Raw genomic sequence first — 20,476 nt, forward strand, 5'->3', positions numbered from 1 at the left:
TGAGTAGCCGCCTCTGAGCGAGCGAGCGGCTCCAGGGCCGAGCGGCCCCCACGAAGTGTGGCGCGGGAGCCTGAGAGGCTTCACGTGAACCTGGTGGCCCAGGGGCCGCCAAGCGTCAGATCTCAGTAAATTTATACCTATAAAATAAAATAAATTCTTAACCAAAAAAAAATCTTTCCACAAAGATTGTACTGGTGAGCTTTATCAGTCATTTAAAAAAAGAAATACTGCCTACATTACAGTCTTTCAGAAACTGAAGGATACAAAGCCCTCTGCAACTCACTTTAAGATAAAAGAATAATCTTGAGCGCCTGTGTGGCTCAGTCAGTTAAGTGGCTGCCTTCGGCTCAGATCATGATCCCAGACTTCTGGGATCCAGTTCTGTGTCATGCTCCCTGCTCAACCGAGAGCCTGCTTCTCCCTCTCCCTCTGCCTGCTGGGCTGCCTGCTTGTGCTATCTCTCTGTCAAATAAATAAATAAATAAATTCTTTTAAAAAAATTAGAATAATCCTGACAATAAAACCTGTTATGGATATTATAAGAAAAAATTATAGAACAATATACTCCTGAACATATATGCAAAAATTCACATAAAATTACTAGCATATAATATCCATTGATGTGTATGTAAGGATGAGTACCAGGCGAAGTTTACCCCAGGAATATAAAGTTGGTTTAACATTCAAAAATCAAGTAATGCACTCCACTTATTTATAGAGTGAAAGAGAAATAACATATTATTATTTCAGTAGATGTATAAAAATATGTGACAAAAACCAACACTCATTCATGATTAAAAAAAAGAAAATCAGAGTGCCTGGGTGGCTCAGTCAGTTAAGCGTCTGCCTTTGGCTCAGGTCACGATCTCCAGGTCCTGGAATTGAGCCCTGTGTCTGGCTCCTGGCTCCACTTGAGGCCTGCTTCTTCTCCTCCCACACCCCCTGCTTGTGTTCCTTCTCTCGCTGTCAAATAAATAAAATCTTTAAAAATAAATGAAAATAGAAAATCAGCAAACTTTCCCAATGATAAAGGAAACCATGATAAACCTGCAGAAAATATACTTAGTCATGAAATAGTATACATTTTCCCCATAAGGGCAGGTTCTTCACTTTCATCATTCTTATCCATCATTGTACTTAATTCACAGATGACACAATTTTGAAAAGAAAAATTCTAAAGAATATACAAAAAAGCTACTAGAACTAATTGAGTTTAGAAATGGTGTAGGATGCAAGGTCAATATGCAAACAGCAAGTGTATTTCTTTTTTTAAGATTTAATTTATTTGTTTATTAGTTGGTTTATTTATTTATTTATTTATTTATTAAGATTTTATTTATTTATTTGGCAGAGAGAGAGATTACAAGTAGGCAGAGAGGCAGGCAGAGAGAGAGGGAATCAGGCTCCCTGCTGAGCAGAGAGCCTGATGCAGGTCTCAATCCCAGGACCCTGGGATCACGACCTGAGTCGAAAGCAGAGGCTTAACCCACTGAGCCACCCAGGCACCTGGTTTATTTATTTATTTATTGAGAGAGAGAGAGTGTGTGTGTGTCTGTGGAGGGGTGCAGAGGGAGAATGAGATTGAGACTCTCAGGCAGACTCCAAGCTGAAAGAAAAGCTTGGCTTCCAGCTTCATCTTACAATCCTGAGATAATGACCTGAGCCAAAATCAAGAGTTCGATGCTTAACTGACTGAGTCACCCAGGTACTCCAGCAATTGTATTTCTGTATACTAGCAGTGAACAATTGAAACTGTGATTGAAATTTTTAAATAAAACAAAATCAATATCATTAACAATAGCTTGAGAGTCTTAGAGACAGGGCTGGCAAAATATGTAAACATGGACATTAGAAACTACAAGACAGTTGAGAGAAATTTAAAAAAATCTAAGTAAATATAGAGATTTATCATGTTTATGGATCAGAAGACTGATTATTGTTAAAATGTCAATCCTCCTTTCTAAGTGATCTATAGATTCAATGTAATCACAATCAAAATCTGAGAAGGCATTTCTGTAGAAATTGACAAGATGACTCCAAAATGTATATGAATTTATAATAGCTAATAATTGCAAAAATGAAGAACAAGTCAGGAGGACTCAAATTTTTGATGATATGAGATAGCTACAGTGACAAGGCAGTGATGGTGGGGTGCAGAATTGATATATAGATCAGTGGAACAGAATACATAGTCCAGAAATACATCCAAAAGCATATAGTCAATTGGTTTTCAACAGAGATTCCAAGATACCTCACAGGGTATTCTTGATCTTCATCTGATATCTCGCACAGAAAATAATTTGAAATGGATCATATACATGAATATAAAACCTAAAACTATGAAAATTGTTTTTCATGAGGTCACTAGGAGATTCTAAGATCTCACTATCACTGCCCTTGTTATCATGTTAAGATTTTTGAAATGGTGTCTTGGGTCATATTTATGTAAATAAAAAGAAATCTCATGAGTTCTAAGGCATTTTTATTATAAAATGCAACCCAGAAAAATTAAAAATGTAAACATTAGTGAAATAGCATAAGATGAACCCTCTTAATAACCACAACTCAGATCAATAAATAAAGCTTACAGCCTCCCTAGAAGCTCCTCTATATGCCCCATCCTAATTGAAGCCCCCCTTTTCTACCCTGAAAGTAACCACTATCCTGACTTTTTTAGTAATCATTTTCTTTGATTTCTTTTTGTTTTCATCTTCCAAGTATGCATACCTGGACATTATATTTTAGTCTTGCCCTTTAAAAAAATGTTTACATTTATTTAAAGTCTTTACTAATGTACAGGCTTTTGCTGAATTTCTTTTTCTTACACATTAGCTATGGAAAAACTTGGGCTGTTTGATTTGTGGACTTTCTTAGAGTCTAGATTTTGCTCACTGCCTACATATAGTTCAACCTGATCCTCTTTCCTCTAATTCCTGCAAGTTGGCAACTTAAATAGGAGATTAAAATATTGACTCTAACGGTTTGCCCTTATCAGATACATTTGGTGACTACAGGTCACCAAATTGGGACCGACTTGACTTTCAAGTCTTCTGTTGATATTTTAGAGTTATCTTTGAGTGAGATCCTGTGCTCTTAACATTAATTAATGCAACCTGCCATATTAATTTGTCTAGTGGCTCTGTCTTGATATGTCAGAGTCTTGTCTGACTCTCACCCCTTCCATAGCCAGTAAGCCCGTCATTCTTCACTGTGACAACGGAATTCATCATTATCCTGTTTTAGGCCCTCATGACCTTTTATCTGAACTACTAGGGCAAACCATTCTCTGGTGCTCTTCCTTCTATCCTCCCCCCTCCCCTTTCGAGATACTTAAGTAAGGTTACACAGCTGGTTAATGTTGAATCAAGGAACCAACCCAAGTTTTAGAATGAGGATTGTCTCAAAATGTTCCTATGTTTTCTCCCATCTTTGTTCACTGATGAGTTATTTTGGGGAGCCCTTCTCACACCCAGTACTGCCTTGTATGTTCTGAATGATAAAGACTAGGTCTCAAGAGAAAGGCACAACATTGGTGAAACATATACTGTCTCTGGGTAAACCAAATATCCTTTCACGTGAGGCCATTTAGAGACTGCTAAACAAAAGGGTGAACGAACTATCTGACCAACAGAAGCTAGAAGAAGGAAATGATCAGTGTGGCCTAAAATAGAGAAAGCCTCGAGGAGGATAAGGACCTTGACCTGGGCCTCAGAACACGGGAAAGATCTAGAAATAAGGTAGGAAAGAGAGAAAAGAACTATCTGACTGAGCCCAGGCCCACCCCCATCTTTACCATTAATCACTCTGTCCTGTCTCATGCTGTTTTGTGGGTACAAGTCCACTTACTTCTCCTCTAGAGGTGCTTAGGTCTACTGATGGTTTGTGATCACAAAGCAGGTTCAGTACAAGCTCTCTATGACATGAAGTCAGGAAATCTGTGTTCTGCACTTCCCCGAGGGCTTTCTCACTTATCTTCAGGTAATAGAATCCGAATCTGTTAACCTTTCTGTATGGGAACTGAGGCATGCGCATTTAAAATACAGGTGCCTCACTGAGTCTATAAATCCATTCCTAAGCATCCATCCTAAGGAAATAATGAATAACGCTCACAAAAATCCTATAACAATGTTATAATAAATATGGATGATCAAGTTCTCCTTATACTGTAATGATATTCACCCAGTTGATTTTTCTTAAGTATGAATAGAGAAAACCTTATACTTTGCAAACTGGTGCAGCCACTCTGGAAAACAGTATGGATCTTCCTCAAAAATGTTAAAAATAGAACAACCCTATGATCCAGCAATTGTACTGTACCATTTTTATCCAAAAGATACAAAAATACAGATTCCAAGAGGGTGCATGCATTTCAATGTTCAAAGCAGCATTACAACAATAGCCAAACTACAGAAAGAGCCCAAACAACCATCAACTGGTGAATGGATAAAGATGTGGTATATATACACAATGGACTATTACTCAGCCACAAAAAAACAAAAGAAAGAAATCTTGCCATTCACAAGAAGGGGATGCAACTAGAATGTATTATGGCAGGCAAAGTAAGTCACAGAAAGACAAATACCACATGGTTTCATTTATATGTGGAAATTAAGAAACAAAACAAATGAACATATGGGAAGGGAAAAAAAGAAAAAAGAGAGGGAAACAAACCGTAAGGGACTCTTAAAGATAGAGAACAAACTGAGAGGTGATGGAGGGAGGTGGGAGAGGGATGGCTAGGTGGGTAGTGGATATTAAAGAGGGCACTTGAGGGATGCCTGGGTGGCTCAGTCAGTTAAGCATCTATTTTGGCTCAGGTCATGATCTCAGGGTCTTGGAATCGAGCCCTGCATCCAGCTCCCTAATCAGAGGGAAAGGTTCTTCTCCCACTCCCTCTGCCCCTCCACCCATGCTCTTTCTCTCTCTCAAATAAATAAAATCTTTTTTTAAAAAAGAGAGCACTTGATATGATGAGCATTGGGTGTTGTATGTAACTGATCAATCACTGAATTCTACTGTATGTTAACTAACACTGTATGTTAACCAACTAGAATTTTTTTTTAAAAAGTTGGAAAAAAAAAGAATACTGCCTACTCCAAAGTCATGAAGATGATTTCCTGTGTATTTCTGTCACTCCTGTAGAATGGCATTGTCTTTCCCATTTAGATCTGCAGTTCACTGGGAGTTTATTTTGTGTGTTATTTAGGGTAGAGTCCGCATATACTTTTTTCACATATGGCTATCCAACTGATCTGTTACCACTTTTTAGGGAAAAAAAATCTTTTCCCCATTTCACTGCAGTGTCATCTTTGCCATAAATCGACAGTATGTGTAGGTACGTTTCACAGGTCTGTGCATGCATGCATGTGTACACAAATGTATTAATCTTTGAGACAATATTACACTATTTATTCATAATTTACTCACTATAGGACTGTATTAAGTTTCGTATCTACTGGTGGAGGTTTTGGTGCTCCCTTCTTTAAGGTTCTCTTGGCTACATTTTTTTTTTTTTTGCATTTCCATATACATAGTTAGAATTTGCTTGTCAATAAAAAATAACCAGATGAGATTTTTTATATGGATTGCATTGGATTGCATTGAATTTATAGTTCAATTTGGGAACAATTGACGACTTTAAAATATTGAGTCATTCAATCCATGAACCCAGTATATCTCTTCTTTAATGTTTCTCAGAATTATTTTATAATTTTTAGTGTAGAGGTCTTGCAAGTATTTTAATTAGATTTACTTATTTTTTAAGATTTTATTTATTTATTTGACAGAGAGAGATCAAAAGCAGAGGGGCAGGCAGAGAGAGAGGAGGGGAAGCAGGCTCCCTGCTGAGCAGAAAGCCTGATGTGGGGCTCGATCCCAAGACCCTGAGATCATAACCTGAGCCAGAGGCAGAGGCTTAACCCACTGAGCCACCCAGGTGCCCCTAGATTTATTTTTAGATATTTGATTTTTAATCAATTTATTGGGATATAATTTACATAAAATAAGATGCATACATTTTAACTATACAGTTCAGCGATTTCAACAAATGTGTTTGCCTGTGGAGTCACTACCCCATCAAGACACAGAACATTTCCCACAGCTAAAAAAGTTATTTTATTTCCCGTTTTATACTTAGAAAAATTTCAACCTTCAAGCCAGGCAAACACTGATTTCATCCAATCTGTATCAACATAAATTAGTTTTGCCTCTTCCAAAACTTTATATAAATGGAATCAAACAGAATGCACTCTTTTGTGTCTGATATATTTCCCTGAGTATAATGTTTTTTGAGATTTATCTATGTTACTGCTTGCACCAGTAGTTTGTTACTTTTTATGTCTTTGTAGTAACCTAACATATGAATACATCACAATTTGTTTATACATTTACTTGCTGATGGACATTTGGATTATATCCACTTAGGGGCTATCCTAAATGAAATTGCCATGAACATTCCCATACGAATTTTTAAAAAGATTTTATTTATTTATTTGTCAGAGAGAGAGAGATAGCACAAGCAGGGGGAGCAGCAGGCAGAGGGAGAACAGACTCCGCACTGAGCAGAAAACCTGACTCCAGTCTTGATCCCAGGACAGTGAGATCATTACCTGAGCCAAGGCAGATGCTTAACCGACTGGAGCCACCCAGGAATTTCCCTATACGAATCTTTTTGAGGAAATATGGTTTGAATTTTGCTTGGGAAAATTTTTAAGAGTGGAATTTTTTAGACATACAGTAAGTGTAAGTTTAACTTTTCAAGAAACTATCAAAAAGCCTTGTAAAGTGGTTGAACTTCTCACCAGCAATGAATGAAGAAGATTTCCAGTTGTTCCATGTCTTCAAAAATACTTGGGATTGTCAGACTTTTTAATTTTAGCAATTCTGTCGGCTATGTTGTGGTATTTCATTGTTTGTTTTACATGTTCCTGAAGATTAATGACATTGAGCATCTTTCCATGAGCTCTTTGGTGATTTATACATATATGTACTTTAGTAAAAAACTTGTTCAAATCTGTTGATGACTTTTCATTATATTGTTTACCTTATTTTGAATTTTAAGAGGCCTTTATATATCTCCTGGATACAAACGCTTTGTTGGTTACACCTATTGAAAATATTTTTTCTCAGCTTCCCAGGTGATTTTCTTAACCATATCTCTCACAAAGCAGAAGTTTTTTTATTTTAAATTCATTGTCTATGTAAATTCCACTACTATACTACCTTTATTAGTGCATCTTCAATCTGGAAATCAGGTAATATAATTTCCAACATTTGTGGGTTTTTTTCAAAATTATTGTCTATACTAGGTCCTTCAAATTTCCATATAAATTTGGGGGTAATTTTGTCAAGTTATACAAAGATGCCAGCTAAAATTTTGATTGTGACTGATCTAAATTTATAGATTAATTTGGAGATAATTGATGTCATAACAGTACTGAATTTTCTGATCCAACACCTTGGACTTTCTTATATTTATCTTTACATGTTATCTATACATCTATATTTATCTATCTATGTAAAATACATATAATTTCAATTTACAATTGTTCATCACTACCATATGAGAATACAATTGAGTTTTTTAAAAAATATCCATCTATAGCTGCAACCTCACTGAATTAAAGTACTGGTTCCATAGCAGGTTTATTCCAGATCCCTTAGTATTCTCTAAATACATGATCATGTGATTTGCAAATAAAGACTTACATATTGCCTTTTGAACTAGAAACTTGTGAAGGAATTTTCATTGCTGGTGTTGATTTAATTCTAAAATTTCATTAAGACTGCTGCACTACTGACTCATTGGCACTTCATGGAAGGATCTCGTGTATCTAGGGGCCCCTAACAAGAGGAGCCATCAGCTGCCCTGCGTTTTTCCAAGTTCTAAAAAAAGAAGCTGCCTGTAGAGTCTATATTTATATAATGATTTAACAGAAGAGACGGTTGAGTTTTTCCCCTGGCTATAATTCTAATTTTCAAATTAAAATAACTTTCTGTCTCCTTAACAAAAAAAGTATATTGGGGCGCCTGGGTGACTCAGTCGGTTAAGCATCTGCCTTCCAGGGGCGCCTGGGTGGCTCAGTGGGCTGAGTGTCTGCGTGTCTGTCTTCGGCTCAGATCATGATCTCAGGGTTCTGGGATCAAGACCCGCATGGGGCTCTCTGCTCGGCGGGGAGCCTGCTTCCTCCTCTCTCTCTGCCTGCCTCTCAGCCTACTTGTGATCTCTGTCAAATAAATAAGTAAAAAAAAAAAAAAAAAAAAAAAGCATCTGCCTTCCACACAGGGCATGATAGGGAGTCCTGGGATCAACTGGTCCACCCACTCCTTGCACCGCGGAAAGCCTGCTTCTCTCTCTGCTTGCTCTGCCAGGGTGTGCTCTCGAGAGCGCAGCCTGGTGCTGTTAAAAAGGACCCAGCACAGGCACCTGGGTGGCTCAGTGGGTTAAAGCCTCTGCCTTCCTCTCAGGTCATGATCCCAGGGTTCTGGAATCGAGCCCCACATCGGGCTCTCTGCTCACTGGGGAGCCCGCTTCCTCCTCTCTCTGCCTGCCTTTCTGCCTACTTGCGATCTCTGTCAAATAAACAAAATGTTTATTAAAAAAAAAAAAAAAAAAAGGACCCAACAGCAGAGGGGAGCTGCGTTGGCCAACTGCCTGTGCGCCACCCTGTGGGCAGAAGCCGGCACGGAATGGGGGCGGTGCCACTCGCGGTGACGAAGGCCTCACGTGAGCCGCCAACGCTGACTCGCTCACCTCGCTGTAGCGTCAGAGCCGGCCTTCGCTCGCTCACTTCTCGGTGTCTACACCCGGTGGCCGTGCGGGCGCGCGGGCCAGAAGCGGTCCCCAAGAGTCAGACGCGGAGGGGAAGCAGGTAAGGGACCGGGAGGAGGGGGAGCGTTCCCTGGTCTGGGTGTGGGAGAGCCCACGCGGCCGGCCGAGCCCTGCTGGGGGCCGGCTGCCCCGGAGCGAAGCGGCGCAAAGGACCGCAGCGCTCACGCCGCCCAGCAGCCCACGTTTGGCCGCAGAAAACGGTAGGCCGAAGGTTGGACGCCAGTGAGGCGACGACCCTTCGGAAACACCTGCCTCTTGCACTCCCGCCCCGCCCCCGTCCTTCTTGGCGTGGAAAATGGTGGTCAGCGCTGGGGATGGGACGGCTGGGTGTGGGGGCGAGGCGGCCGTGGCGGGTCCTGGCGGAGCTGGGTAGCTTTGGGTCGGCGGGGAGCGCTCGGCTGCAGCAGCCCCCGCTGTCCCCACCCCGGCCCTCTGCAGGTGTGCAGGTCTAAGTGTCGCGGCGGCGCACTCTCGGCGAGAATCGGGAGGAGGAGGAGACTGCAAGGATAGGCCCAGGTCGGTGCGGGGGACAGTGGGAGCCGGGGGTGGGGGGAACGTGTGGAAAGCCCTGAGACCCCAGATTCCCTCGCGCCCCCCACCCCTCGCCCAGCCCGTCCACCATCTTGATGCCTGCAGAGGCCTGGGCAGGGATTGGCAGGGAAAATGGTGGGCTTCGGGGGGGGGGGGGAGAGGAGCGACAGGGAGGTGCGAGGGGGAGGGCTCGGACCGGGGCCCCCTAGAGGGCGTAGGAAGCCTCTGATGTGGGAAAATGAAATTTTAAAAAGCCTAAGAGATCCAGGGCTCTGAGTCTTGGAATGTGCGTAGTAGGGCCTCTGTCCTCGGTGCTGATCAGTCCCACTAAGAAAATAATTTCTTCTCTCCTCTTTTGTCTCTCAGGAGCAATGGCGTCCAAAGAGGAACAAGCAGTAAAAAATCTCAATGTGGAGAATGCCAAAAAGGAAAATGAAAAAAAGGATGAAAAGGAGCAAGTTGCTAATAAAGGAGAGCCTTTGGCCCTCCCTTTGGAAGCTGGTGAATATTGTATGCCTAGAGTAAATCGTAGGCGGTTCCGTGTTAGGCAGCCCATCCAGCAGTATAGATGGGACATGATTCAGAGGCTTGGAGAACCACAGGGAAGAATGAGAGAGGAGAATATGGAAAGGATTGGAGAGGAGATGAGACAGCTGATGGAAAAGCTGAGGGAAAAGCAGTTCAGTCATAGTCTGCGGGCAGTTAGCACCGACCCTCCTCACCATGACCATCATGATGAGTTTTGCCTTATGCCTTGAATCCTGATGTTTTTCCTGAAATTAATAGGAAGACACACCTTCCTAAAGTTAATGTTCTCATTGTACCTTTGTTGTCAACCTTTTGGGTTTACATGTTTCTTGTGGGTCTCCTATGACCAACTTCTAACTGAATGTTGTATTTTGACCCAAAATGTAAGATTCTGTCAGCAAGGGAGTTTTACCCTATTGCATGGCAAGATGTTCAGTATATATTGTGAAATTAATAAAGCAGTTTAAAAGACATTCTCTGTATTCTCTTTTAGTTTAGATCTTCTATATTTTATACATGAACACACAGTCGAAGTATATAAAGTAAAAAGTTAAAGTGTTCATCTCTTTATGGTAGAATTATGAATAATTTTTATTTTTTATCTATATTTTCTCATTTCAGAGCTAAACACCTATTACCTAGTGAAAGGGCTTGGCCACCTGATAAAAGCAATGTGAGCACTTACCTAAACAGTTCTGACACAATCTGTTTTAGCTTACCTCTGGATCTCATATTTAGAAGTATAAACCTAATAATGATAGGAGACAGATCTCTTTAAGAATCATACTTATATTAAAAAAAAGAATCATACTTATAAAGAAAAATCATACTTATCAGCAAGATGATAATAGCTGCAAGAGCTGCCTTGTATACTTAATGAAGCCGTAAGTTTCTAAGTCCCCACTGGAATGTGCATGACCCAACATTTTAATCCCTTAAGCTATTTGGAAAAGTTTCCAAAGCCAGGTCTTTATGTGATCTAAGGGGTAGGTCCTTCTGTTACTTTGCTACTGTGCCCCATTTCCATCTTCACCCCTGGGTATTAATGTTCAGGAATCCTCAAGGTGAGAAAGTCTAACTGATTTTTTTCTGGAACACTCAATAAATTGCATCCTCACTCTTACGAAAGTGTGAATAAGTCCCCTCTCCGTTTTTAGCTTCATGAAAAGACCATATCTGTCTAGTCCTCTCTTTCCTTAGATGTGTAGTCCTTTTCTAAGAAACCTCAGTTCAGGGACACCTGGGTGGCTCAGTTGGTTGGACGACTGCCTTCGGCTCAGGTCATGATCCTGGAGTCCTGGGATGGAGACCCGCATCAGGCTCCCAGCTCCATGGGGGGAGTCTGCTTCTCTCTCTGACCTTCTCCTCGTTCATGCTCTCTCTCACTGTCTCTCTCTCAAGTAAATAAATAAAATCTTTAAAAAAAAAAAAAAAGAAACCTCAGTTCATTATACTATATTAAAGATGCGTAATGGGACACAGGTCACTTTCAATCTGAGACAATCCTTATCCCAGCCCCCTGAAACCTATGAGTGTAAAGAACTAACTTACATTGAGTTGGATACCAGGAGATTATGTCCATGAATTCAGTGGATAACCAAATGTGGGTAATTATGAGAAGTCCATTGGAGGACTATTGGGTTTAAATGTCCCAGTAGAACTTGAGAAATGAAATTGCCTTGGAGTATGCTATGTAGGTGAAATACATATGTATGAAGACAGTTTTGTATGGGAATAAACTTAGAAGTTAGGATTCTCGGGTGCCTGGGTGGCTCAGCTGGTTAAGTGACTGCCTTTGGCTCAAGTCATGATCCCGGAGTACCAGGATGGAGTCCCACATCAGGCTCCCAGGGAGTCTATTTTTCCCTCTGACCTCCCCCTCCCCCCCTTCTCTGCTCTCTCTCACTTTCTCTCAAATAAGTGAAATGTTTTGTTTTGTTTTTTTTTTAAGTTAGGATTCTAAAACAGAAGTTGGCAAACCACACAGTCCATGAACCAGATTTGGCCTGTTGCTTATTTTTGTGGCCAATGAGTTAAGATCAAGTTTCACATTTTTTTAAAGATTTTATTTATTTATTTGACAGAGAGAAATTACAAGTACACTGAGAGGCAGGCAGAGAGAGAGAGAGAGAAGGAAGCAGGCTCCCTGCTGAGCAGAGAGCCCGATGCTGGACTCGATCCCAGGACCCTGAGATCATGACCTGAGCCGAAGGCAGCGGCTTAACCCACTGAGCCACCCAGGCGCCCCAAGTTTCACATTTTTAAATGGTTAAAAAAAATCAGGAATATTTTTTATATGTAAAAATTACATGAAATCAAATTTTTGGTGTCCATAAATAAAATTTTATTGGAATATAGCCATATGAAAGAATTGATATACTATCTGTGGCTGGTATTGTTCTACAGTAGCAGTGTTGAATAGTTGCAAAAGAAACAGTATGGCCTGCCTGCAAAGCCTACATACTTATTATCTGGCCTTTACAGAAAAAGTTTTCCAAACCCACTCTGGAATATAACATCACAATAGCAGTTATGAAACCAAAGGTAAAAACAGATAGGCAGGTGAAAATACGTAACACAGCAAACCCCAGACAGGAATCAGATGCCTAAGTAATTCCAAAACTCTCCCTCCTCCAGGTCCTTGAGACACAAGAATATTCATGCAGGACAGAAGTTTATAAAGATAAAGGCCAGAGTTGAAAGGGCAGGAAGACTGATGAACAGAGAAGCTTATGCCCTACCATACTTCCTATACTTGATTGTCAATATTAGCACCAGCTTTCCTGGAATACAGAAGCATTCTGGTTTCACTGACCTAACAATATTCAGCAGTTCCTTGAGGAAAAACTCGAAATTCACATGTGAACTCATGGCGTATTGTCATAGAAGATTAGGTATGCATATACCCCCCAAAATGTACATCTTTCTGTGTAAGGCAAATCCAAGTTGCCTTGTTAACTTCAGAGATCCTAGTCTCTGGGGAGAGCCAGACTGCTATTAACCAGCTTCCCTTGGTTCTTAATAGTGTTTGGGATCTGAAGGGGCATCTGAGGGAGTAGTGTAGTAATGGTCAGGCTCGACATAAAATGTTAGGGCAACAACCAGCAGAAAGTGAGCAAAAGCCCATAAGAGAATACGGTATGAGGTTCCTTCAAGGGAAATAGCCCATAGCTAAGTTTTTAACTGCATTTGCCTATCTATATGATTTCTGTTATGTTATGTGGTAAGCCTTCTTTTCTCCCTGAGTGGCCATTCTCCACTGAAAGATGAGCAAATTATTCCTGTGAATGCCTACAAATTTTAGCAAAGATTAGGGATTCTGCCCTGGTTCTCAAAAAAGAAAGATACTGGGCCATTGGAGTTTTAGCACAGAATGTACATCTAGTAGATATTAGGTGAATGAAAAACTCAACAAAATAAGTATGATTTACTGGTATTCAGCAAATGATAAGTATGCACATCTTTGAATCCTTATGTATTTCTTTTTTTTAAGGTTTATTTATTTATTTATTTGACAGAGAGAGAGAGAGAGAGAGATCACAAGTAGGCAGAGAGGCAGACAGAGAGAGAGGGGGAAGCAGGCTCCCCGCTGAGCAGAAAGCCCAATGCAGAGCTCTATCCCAGGACCCTGGGACCACAACCCGAGCCAAAGGCAGAGACTTTAACCCACTGAGCCACCCAGGCGCCCCTCCTTATGTATTTCTAACAGAACTGAGATGATAATGCACATAATGTCTTGTGACTTTTGAATAAAAATAATTACCTTTTTTTTTTCTTAAAAGAAGATCAAGTCAATTGAAGGAAATCAGAAAATGAATTTTAAAGGCCACCTTGTGACCAAAGAAAGCAATGCAGTTTGAACTTTCTAGTCAGAGGCAGAGCAGGGAGAATACACAGACACTGGACTCTTCCAGGAAGTCCAGATAACAAAAGAACTTTGGTTGGAGGTGAAATAAAACCTTCATGATTAACTAACATTTAAGACACCAAGCTGCGGGGCACCTGGGTGGTTAAGCGTCTGCCTTCCGCTCAGGTCAGGATGCCAGGGTCCTAGGACTGAGCCAGGAATAGCATATGCTCCCTGCTCAGCGGGGAGCCTGCTTCTCCCTCTCTCCCTCATTCCATTCATTCTCTCTCTCTCTCTCAAATAGATAAATAAAAACCTTTTAAAAAATAAATTAAAAAACCAAGCTACATTTATGCTTCAAATAAAAATAGAATAACAGGGTCTGGATTTAACTGCCTAACCAAAACAATGAAAACCTGCACAAAATACATGAAACAACAGTTCTCAGTTATTTAACCTCAGACAACTGGAGGGGAAGTTCCTTGAGAAGGTAGAAGCAAATAATATGAGCATTCTGATTACCCCCAGCTTACTCCGGATTGGATTTGTTTATAACATACGGAGAAGTAAAATGTATGTCAATAGCACAAAGACCAGAAAGAAGGAATGGAAGTTTTGAAGTTTTGAAGTTCTTATTCTACACATTAATATCATTTGAAGGTAGATTCTGAAATGTTAAAAATGTATATTACAAACCTTTCAATAATCATGAAAAAAGTTGTAGCTAATGAACCAACATATGAGATAAAATGGAATCTTGAAAATAGTCAGTAGAAAATATCAAGGAAGGGATGCCTGGGTGGCTCATTTGGTTAAGAGTCTGCCTTCAGCTCAGGTCATGATCCCAGAGTCCTGGGATCAAGTCTTGTCTCGGGCTCCTTGCTCAGCAGGGAGCCTGCTTCTCCCTCTGCCTGCCACTCCACCTACTTGTGCATTTTCTCTCTTTCTCTGACAAATAAATAAATAGAATCTTTTAAAATGTTAGAGAAAAAAGAACAAAGAGCAGATGGGACAAATGGAGACAAATAGCAAGATGGTTGATTTAAACCCAAACATATCAATGTCAATAATCACATTAATGTAAATGGTCTAAATACCTCAGTTGCAAAGCAGAGACTGTAAGATAGTATAGAAAGGAAGGCAAATATATGCTGCCTATAAACACCTTATTTTAAATTTAAAGATACAAATTAATTACAAGTAAAGGAATGGAAAATTGTGGATAATCTTAACATCAATCAAAGCTTGAGTGGCTATATTGATATCAGATACAATAAATATCAGAGCTAAGAATAATACCAGGGATATTACAGTCAATACATAATTTTAAGTGGTAAGTTTGTCAAAAGGACATGAGGATCCTAAACATTCACATATTATAGTGCTTTAAAATACAAGGAGCAAAAACTGACAGAATCACAAGGAGAAGCAGACAAATCCACAATTATAGTCAGAGATTTCAACACCTTCTCTAAAATTGATAGAACAAGTAGACAATCAGCAAGTACATATAGAACCTGAAGAACACCATGAAACAACTTTTCCAGTTGACTATGGTAGACCTTGCCACCAACAACAGGAGAATGTGCATTTGTTTGGTTTGCACATAGAACATTTACCAAGATAATCCATATTCAAGTTCATAAAATAAGCCTCAGTAACATTAACAGGATTCAAATCATAAAATGTATGTTTCTGGGGAGCCTGTTTTCTGGTTCAGTCCTTAAGTGTCTGCCTTCAGTTCAGGTCATGATCCCAGGGTACTGGAGTTGAGCCACACATTGGGCTCCCTGCTTGGCTGGAAGCCTGCTTCTCCCTCTCCTACTCCCCGTGCTTGTGTTCCCTCTCTTGTTGTGTCCCTCTCTGTCAAATAAATAAATTAAATCTTTCTTTTCTGAGCACAGTGAAATTAAATGAGAAATGAATAACAAAAATATTTGGAAAATCCCAAATATTAAATTAACATCAAACAACGCATGCCTAAATAACCTAAAGAAGAAATCAAAGAGGAAATTATAAGGCACTTTGAACTGAATGAAAATGAAAACTCAACATATGATAATTTGTGAGATGTGGTAAAAGGACCACTCAGGCAAAAATTTAGAGCACTGAACATATAATAATAGAATAGAAGAAAGCTCTATAGCTATTAAATAAATAGAAATTAGAGAGAGAGAGAGAGTGCGAGCAAGCACGAGCAGTGGGGAGGGGCAGAGGGAGAGGGAAAAGCAGGCTCCCTGCTGAGCAAGGAGCTCAATGTGGGACTTGATCCCAGGACCCTGGGATCATGACCTGAGCCAAAGGCAGATGCTTAACCTATTGAACCACACAGGCACACAATAAATAGAAATTTTTAAAAAAGTTTTTTTTGAGGTATATTTTAATACCCAATGTTATACTAGTTCCAGTTGTACAACATAGTGATTTGACAATTCTGTGTGTTAAGCTAAGCTTATCATGAAAATAAATGAAAATTTTATTTAAAACACCTCCTCCAAGGAAAGCTCTGAGTCAAGATGGCTTAACTGGTAATTCTACCAAACATTTAAAAATTACATAATACCAATTCTATGCAAAATCTTTCAGAAAATTAAAGAAGAAGGAGTAGCTCCCAAATCATCTTATGAAGCTAGAATTACCCAGATAACTAACCAGACAATTATATTGCAAGGAAAGATAACCACAAACTGATCTACTTCATGAACATATATGCACAATTTCTTAGTAAATCTTTAGTAGACTCCAATTATATATACAAGATACAATACACCATGACCAGGTAAGTTTTATCCCAAGGATTTGAGGTAGTGTTAATGTTTAAAAATCATTGTAATTCACCACATTAACATTAACATAAAAGAGGAAAAACACATGATCATCTCAGTGGCTAATGAAAAAACATTTGCTAAAATTAAAAAAATATATATTACTGACTAAAATATGCAACAACCATGTGTAGAAGAGATGTTCCTCAACCTGATAAGATACATCTACCAAAAAACCCATACATAATGATGTGTATGTTACATAAAGACTAAATGTTTCCCTCCTAAGATGGAAAACAAGGTAAAATAGACATGTTCACAAATTAGATTCAATGTTGTATTAGAAGTTCTAGCCAGCACAATAAGAAAAATAAGTCATACAGATTGCAAAGGAAGAAATAGAACATATTCACAGAAAGCCATAATCTATATAGAATTTTTTTTTTTTGTAATATACAAAAAAGCTACTAGAGCTGCTGGCTCAGTTGGGGGGGGCGTGCAACCCTTGGTCTTGGGGTTGTGAGTTCAAGATCCACGATGCTTATAGAGATTACTTAAAAATAAAACCTTAAAAAAGAAAAAGCTACCAGAGCTAATAAATGAGTTCAGAAAGGTTTCAGGGTACAAGATTGAAATATAAATTCAGTTGTATTTCTAATTTTCTGAGACTTCCATAAAAAATTACTGTAAACTTGGTGGTTTAAAAAAAAAAAAAAAGAAATGTATTGCCTTGTAGTTTTATAGGCCAGAAGTACAAATAAAGTTATCAGCAGTGCTATGCTCTCTCTGCAGTCTCTAGAAAGGAATCCTTCCTTATTTATTCCAGCTTCTAGTGGCCCTAGGCATTCCTTGGCTTGTGACAACATAACTCCAATTTCTGCTTCTGTTCTGTGTCTACGCGTTCTCTGTCTCTTCTAAGGATACATCCATTAGGTTTAGGACCTACTCTAAGCCAATATGACCTCTCTCAATTCTTTTTTTTTTTTTTTAAGATTTTATTTTTAAGTAATCTCCATAGCCAAGATGGGTCTCGAACTCACAACCCCGAAATCAAGAGTTGCATGCTCTACTGACTGAGCCAACCAGGCGCCCCTCATCTCAATTCTTAATAAATTACATCTGCAAAGACCTTATTTACAAATAAGGTCATGTTCTGAAGTGCTAGGTGGACATGAATTTGGAGGGAAATCATTCAGTCCTCTACAAGCAATGAACAATCAAATTAAATTCTGAAACAATATCATTTACAATAGCATCAGAAATATGAAATCCTTAGGGATAGATTTGGCAAAAGATACTCAAGACCTGCACATTGAAAACTATAAAACAATGACGACATACATTGAACCCACCAAACTCAGAAAAAGAGATCAAATTTGTGTTTACCAGACATGGGGGAATGGAAGAAAAGTGGTCAAAAAGTACAAACTCCCAGCTGTAAAATAAATAAGTCATGGGCATGTAATGTAAAGCATGATAACTATAGTTAACACTGCTGTATGATTTATAGGAAAGTTGTTAAAAGAGTAGTAGATCCTAAGAGTTCTCATCACAAGGAGAAATTCTTTTCTTTTCTTTTTATTGTACCTTTATGATATGATGAATGTTAAGTAAACTTACTGTGGTAATCACTGCATAATATATGTAAATAAAACCATCATATTTCTTGATAAAACTGGGGGGCAGGGAATGGAAACAACACAAGTGTCCATTTACATATGAATAGATAGACAATGTAGAGTATATATATATAAAAAATGGAACATTATTCAGCCTTAAAAATAAATGAATTTCTGACACATGCTACAATATAGATGAACCTTGAAGACATTATGCTAAGTGAAATTAACCAGACAGAAAATGATTTGTGATTTAATTTCTGCAAAATACCTAGAGTAGTCAAACTCTTGGGGACAGAATGTAGAATGGGGTTTGCCAGGGGGTATAGGGAGTAGGGCAAGAGGAGTTAGTTTAATGGGTATAAAATTTCAGTTTGGGAAAATGGAGGAAGCTCTGTAGATGGATGGTGCTGATGGTTGCAGAACAATGTGAGTGTACTTAATACCACTGACACGTATACTAAAATATGGTTAAGAGGGAAAATTTTGTTATGATAACTTACCGTTATCTAAAAAAATTTGTGGGGCGCCTGGGTGGCTCAGTGGTTTAAGTCTCTGTTTTTGGCTCTGGTCATGATCCCAGGGTCCTGGGATCGAGCCCCACATTGGGCTCTTTGCTCGGTGGGGACCCTGCTTCCTCCTCTCTCTCTGCCTGCTTCTCTGCCTACTTGTGATCTCTGTCTGTCAAATAAATAAATAAAATCTTAAAAAAAACCTTATAAAAAATTTGCAAGTCAGTCTTCCAAGCCCATCATTGCCTTCAAAGTCTACGAACATCTCAGCCACGAAAACATGACTCACATCAACCTGAGTAGGTGTCTACTTAGAAAGGACATCCTAATCGCACATCCTAGATGACATCACCTCAACCAAGAAGCTTGTTACTAGAAGGATGTTGCTTCAGATGACTTTGTCTCAGTCCATTATCTCACCATTGGAGATGACTTTGCTTTCTACACAAAGGAAGACTTCACCCCAGACACTGAGACTATCATCTCAACAGCGCCTATATGCTGCCTTTCCAAAGATAATGACAAATTGAACACAATATATTGATTGCTTTTCTTCTTTTGATATTTGGGATTCTATTACATTTCTTGAGGTCATTGTTTCCTTAGCCCATGAATCTAGTGTATGTTTTGCTCTCTGCCAAAAGGTATACTATATACCTCTACACTCCATGTCTAAAGGAAAATCTTGTAGAGATTACTACTATTAATGTCATTCTAAAAATTAATGGAGATTATTGCTTTCCTTAGGAGGCAACTACCTCCTAGACCACTCCTTAATTAACCTGGTTATGGATGGCCTATAAGGACTTCTTATTCTTCTACTTGTTACTTTCATAATAAAATGTCCTTTTTACTCTCATAATAAAATGTCTTCTATGCCTTTAGGGCAACTATGTCCTACTCTATGTAAGTCTTTTCTACTGATTGAGTCACTCAAATATCCTATCTTTTTTTCAAAGGTACCACTTAGAGTCAATTTTGAGGCCTTGGGTAGAGGCCGGTTACTTGCCCTTCTTGAGCAGCTGATGAAAGTACATACTCCAGCCACTTCCCATATCATATGCATTCACACTCTGGGACATTATGTACCAGCCCTCTTTGCCCAGGGACCAGGTACCAGACAACTAAGGACAGCCTCTATGCCCTGGAGCCTGAGAAATTATTCAAATTAACCAATCCTCAGAGATTCAGAAAAAATCTAGCTAACCCCACCGCACTAGTAATTCATAACCTGCTCTTAGATATCCAACTTTCTGTTATCCAGGCATAACCTGTGTGGCTCTGCCTGGCAATCTTCTCTCTTTTGGAGCTATAAGTAACAAAAAGTTCTGCCTTATATCTCTTTTTTGTGACAGTGTGTTGTGTTCTGCTGTCAAAAGAACCTTTAGGTTTTATAAAGCCATTTACAAAAAGAAACTCATGTCATATATAAAAATTAACTCAAAATGATCAAAGACCTAAATATTTGAGTCAAAACTTTAAAATTCTTAGAAGAAAACAAAAGGGTAAATCTTCATGTTTTTGGATTTGGTAATGGACTTTTAGATATGAAACCAAAAGGAAGAACAACAAAAAGAAAAGTATATAAATTGGATTTCATAAAAATTAAGAACTTCTGTGAATAAAAAGATGTTATCAAGAAAGTAAAAAGGCAATCTGCAGAATGGAATTAAATATTTGCAAATCATATATCTGGAAAGGGGCTGTATCCAGAATACATGAAAAACTCTTAAAATTCTTAAAAACACAAAAATGACAAACAACTTAATATTAAAAAATGGGCCAAGGTCTTGAATAGATGTTTCTCCAAAGAAGGTATATAAATATCCAATAAATACATAGAA

The 20,476-nt window shown here is 39.1% G+C and overlaps 1 protein-coding gene across 1 annotated transcript; it reads left to right on the forward strand.

Annotated features, from left to right (window-relative positions):
• The first annotated feature begins 8,720 nt into the window (after nt 1–8,720).
• On the forward strand, nt 8,721–10,362 carry LOC101683186 (protein BEX1). Its single transcript, XM_045068307.1, has 3 exons — nt 8,721–8,870; nt 9,269–9,346; nt 9,728–10,362. The coding sequence occupies exon 3, from the start codon at nt 9,733–9,735 to the stop codon at nt 10,117–10,119; it is 387 nt and encodes a 128-aa protein (XP_044924242.1). The 5' UTR covers nt 8,721–8,870; nt 9,269–9,346; nt 9,728–9,732; the 3' UTR covers nt 10,120–10,362.
• Nucleotides 10,363–20,476: the final 10,114 nt, after the last annotated feature.

This window comes from Mustela putorius, unplaced genomic scaffold (assembly GCF_011764305.1).
Source record: "Mustela putorius furo isolate JIRA1106 unplaced genomic scaffold, ASM1176430v1.1 tig00003901_pilon_pilon_pilon, whole genome shotgun sequence".
Classification (NCBI taxonomy): Eukaryota; Metazoa; Chordata; class Mammalia; order Carnivora; family Mustelidae; genus Mustela; species Mustela putorius.

What these genes read in the sequence shown, in the direction of transcription:
- LOC101683186 (XM_045068307.1), top strand. Translation starts at nt 9,733, where the DNA reads ATGGCGTCCAAAGAGGAACAAGCAGTAAAAAATCTCAATGTGGAGAAT.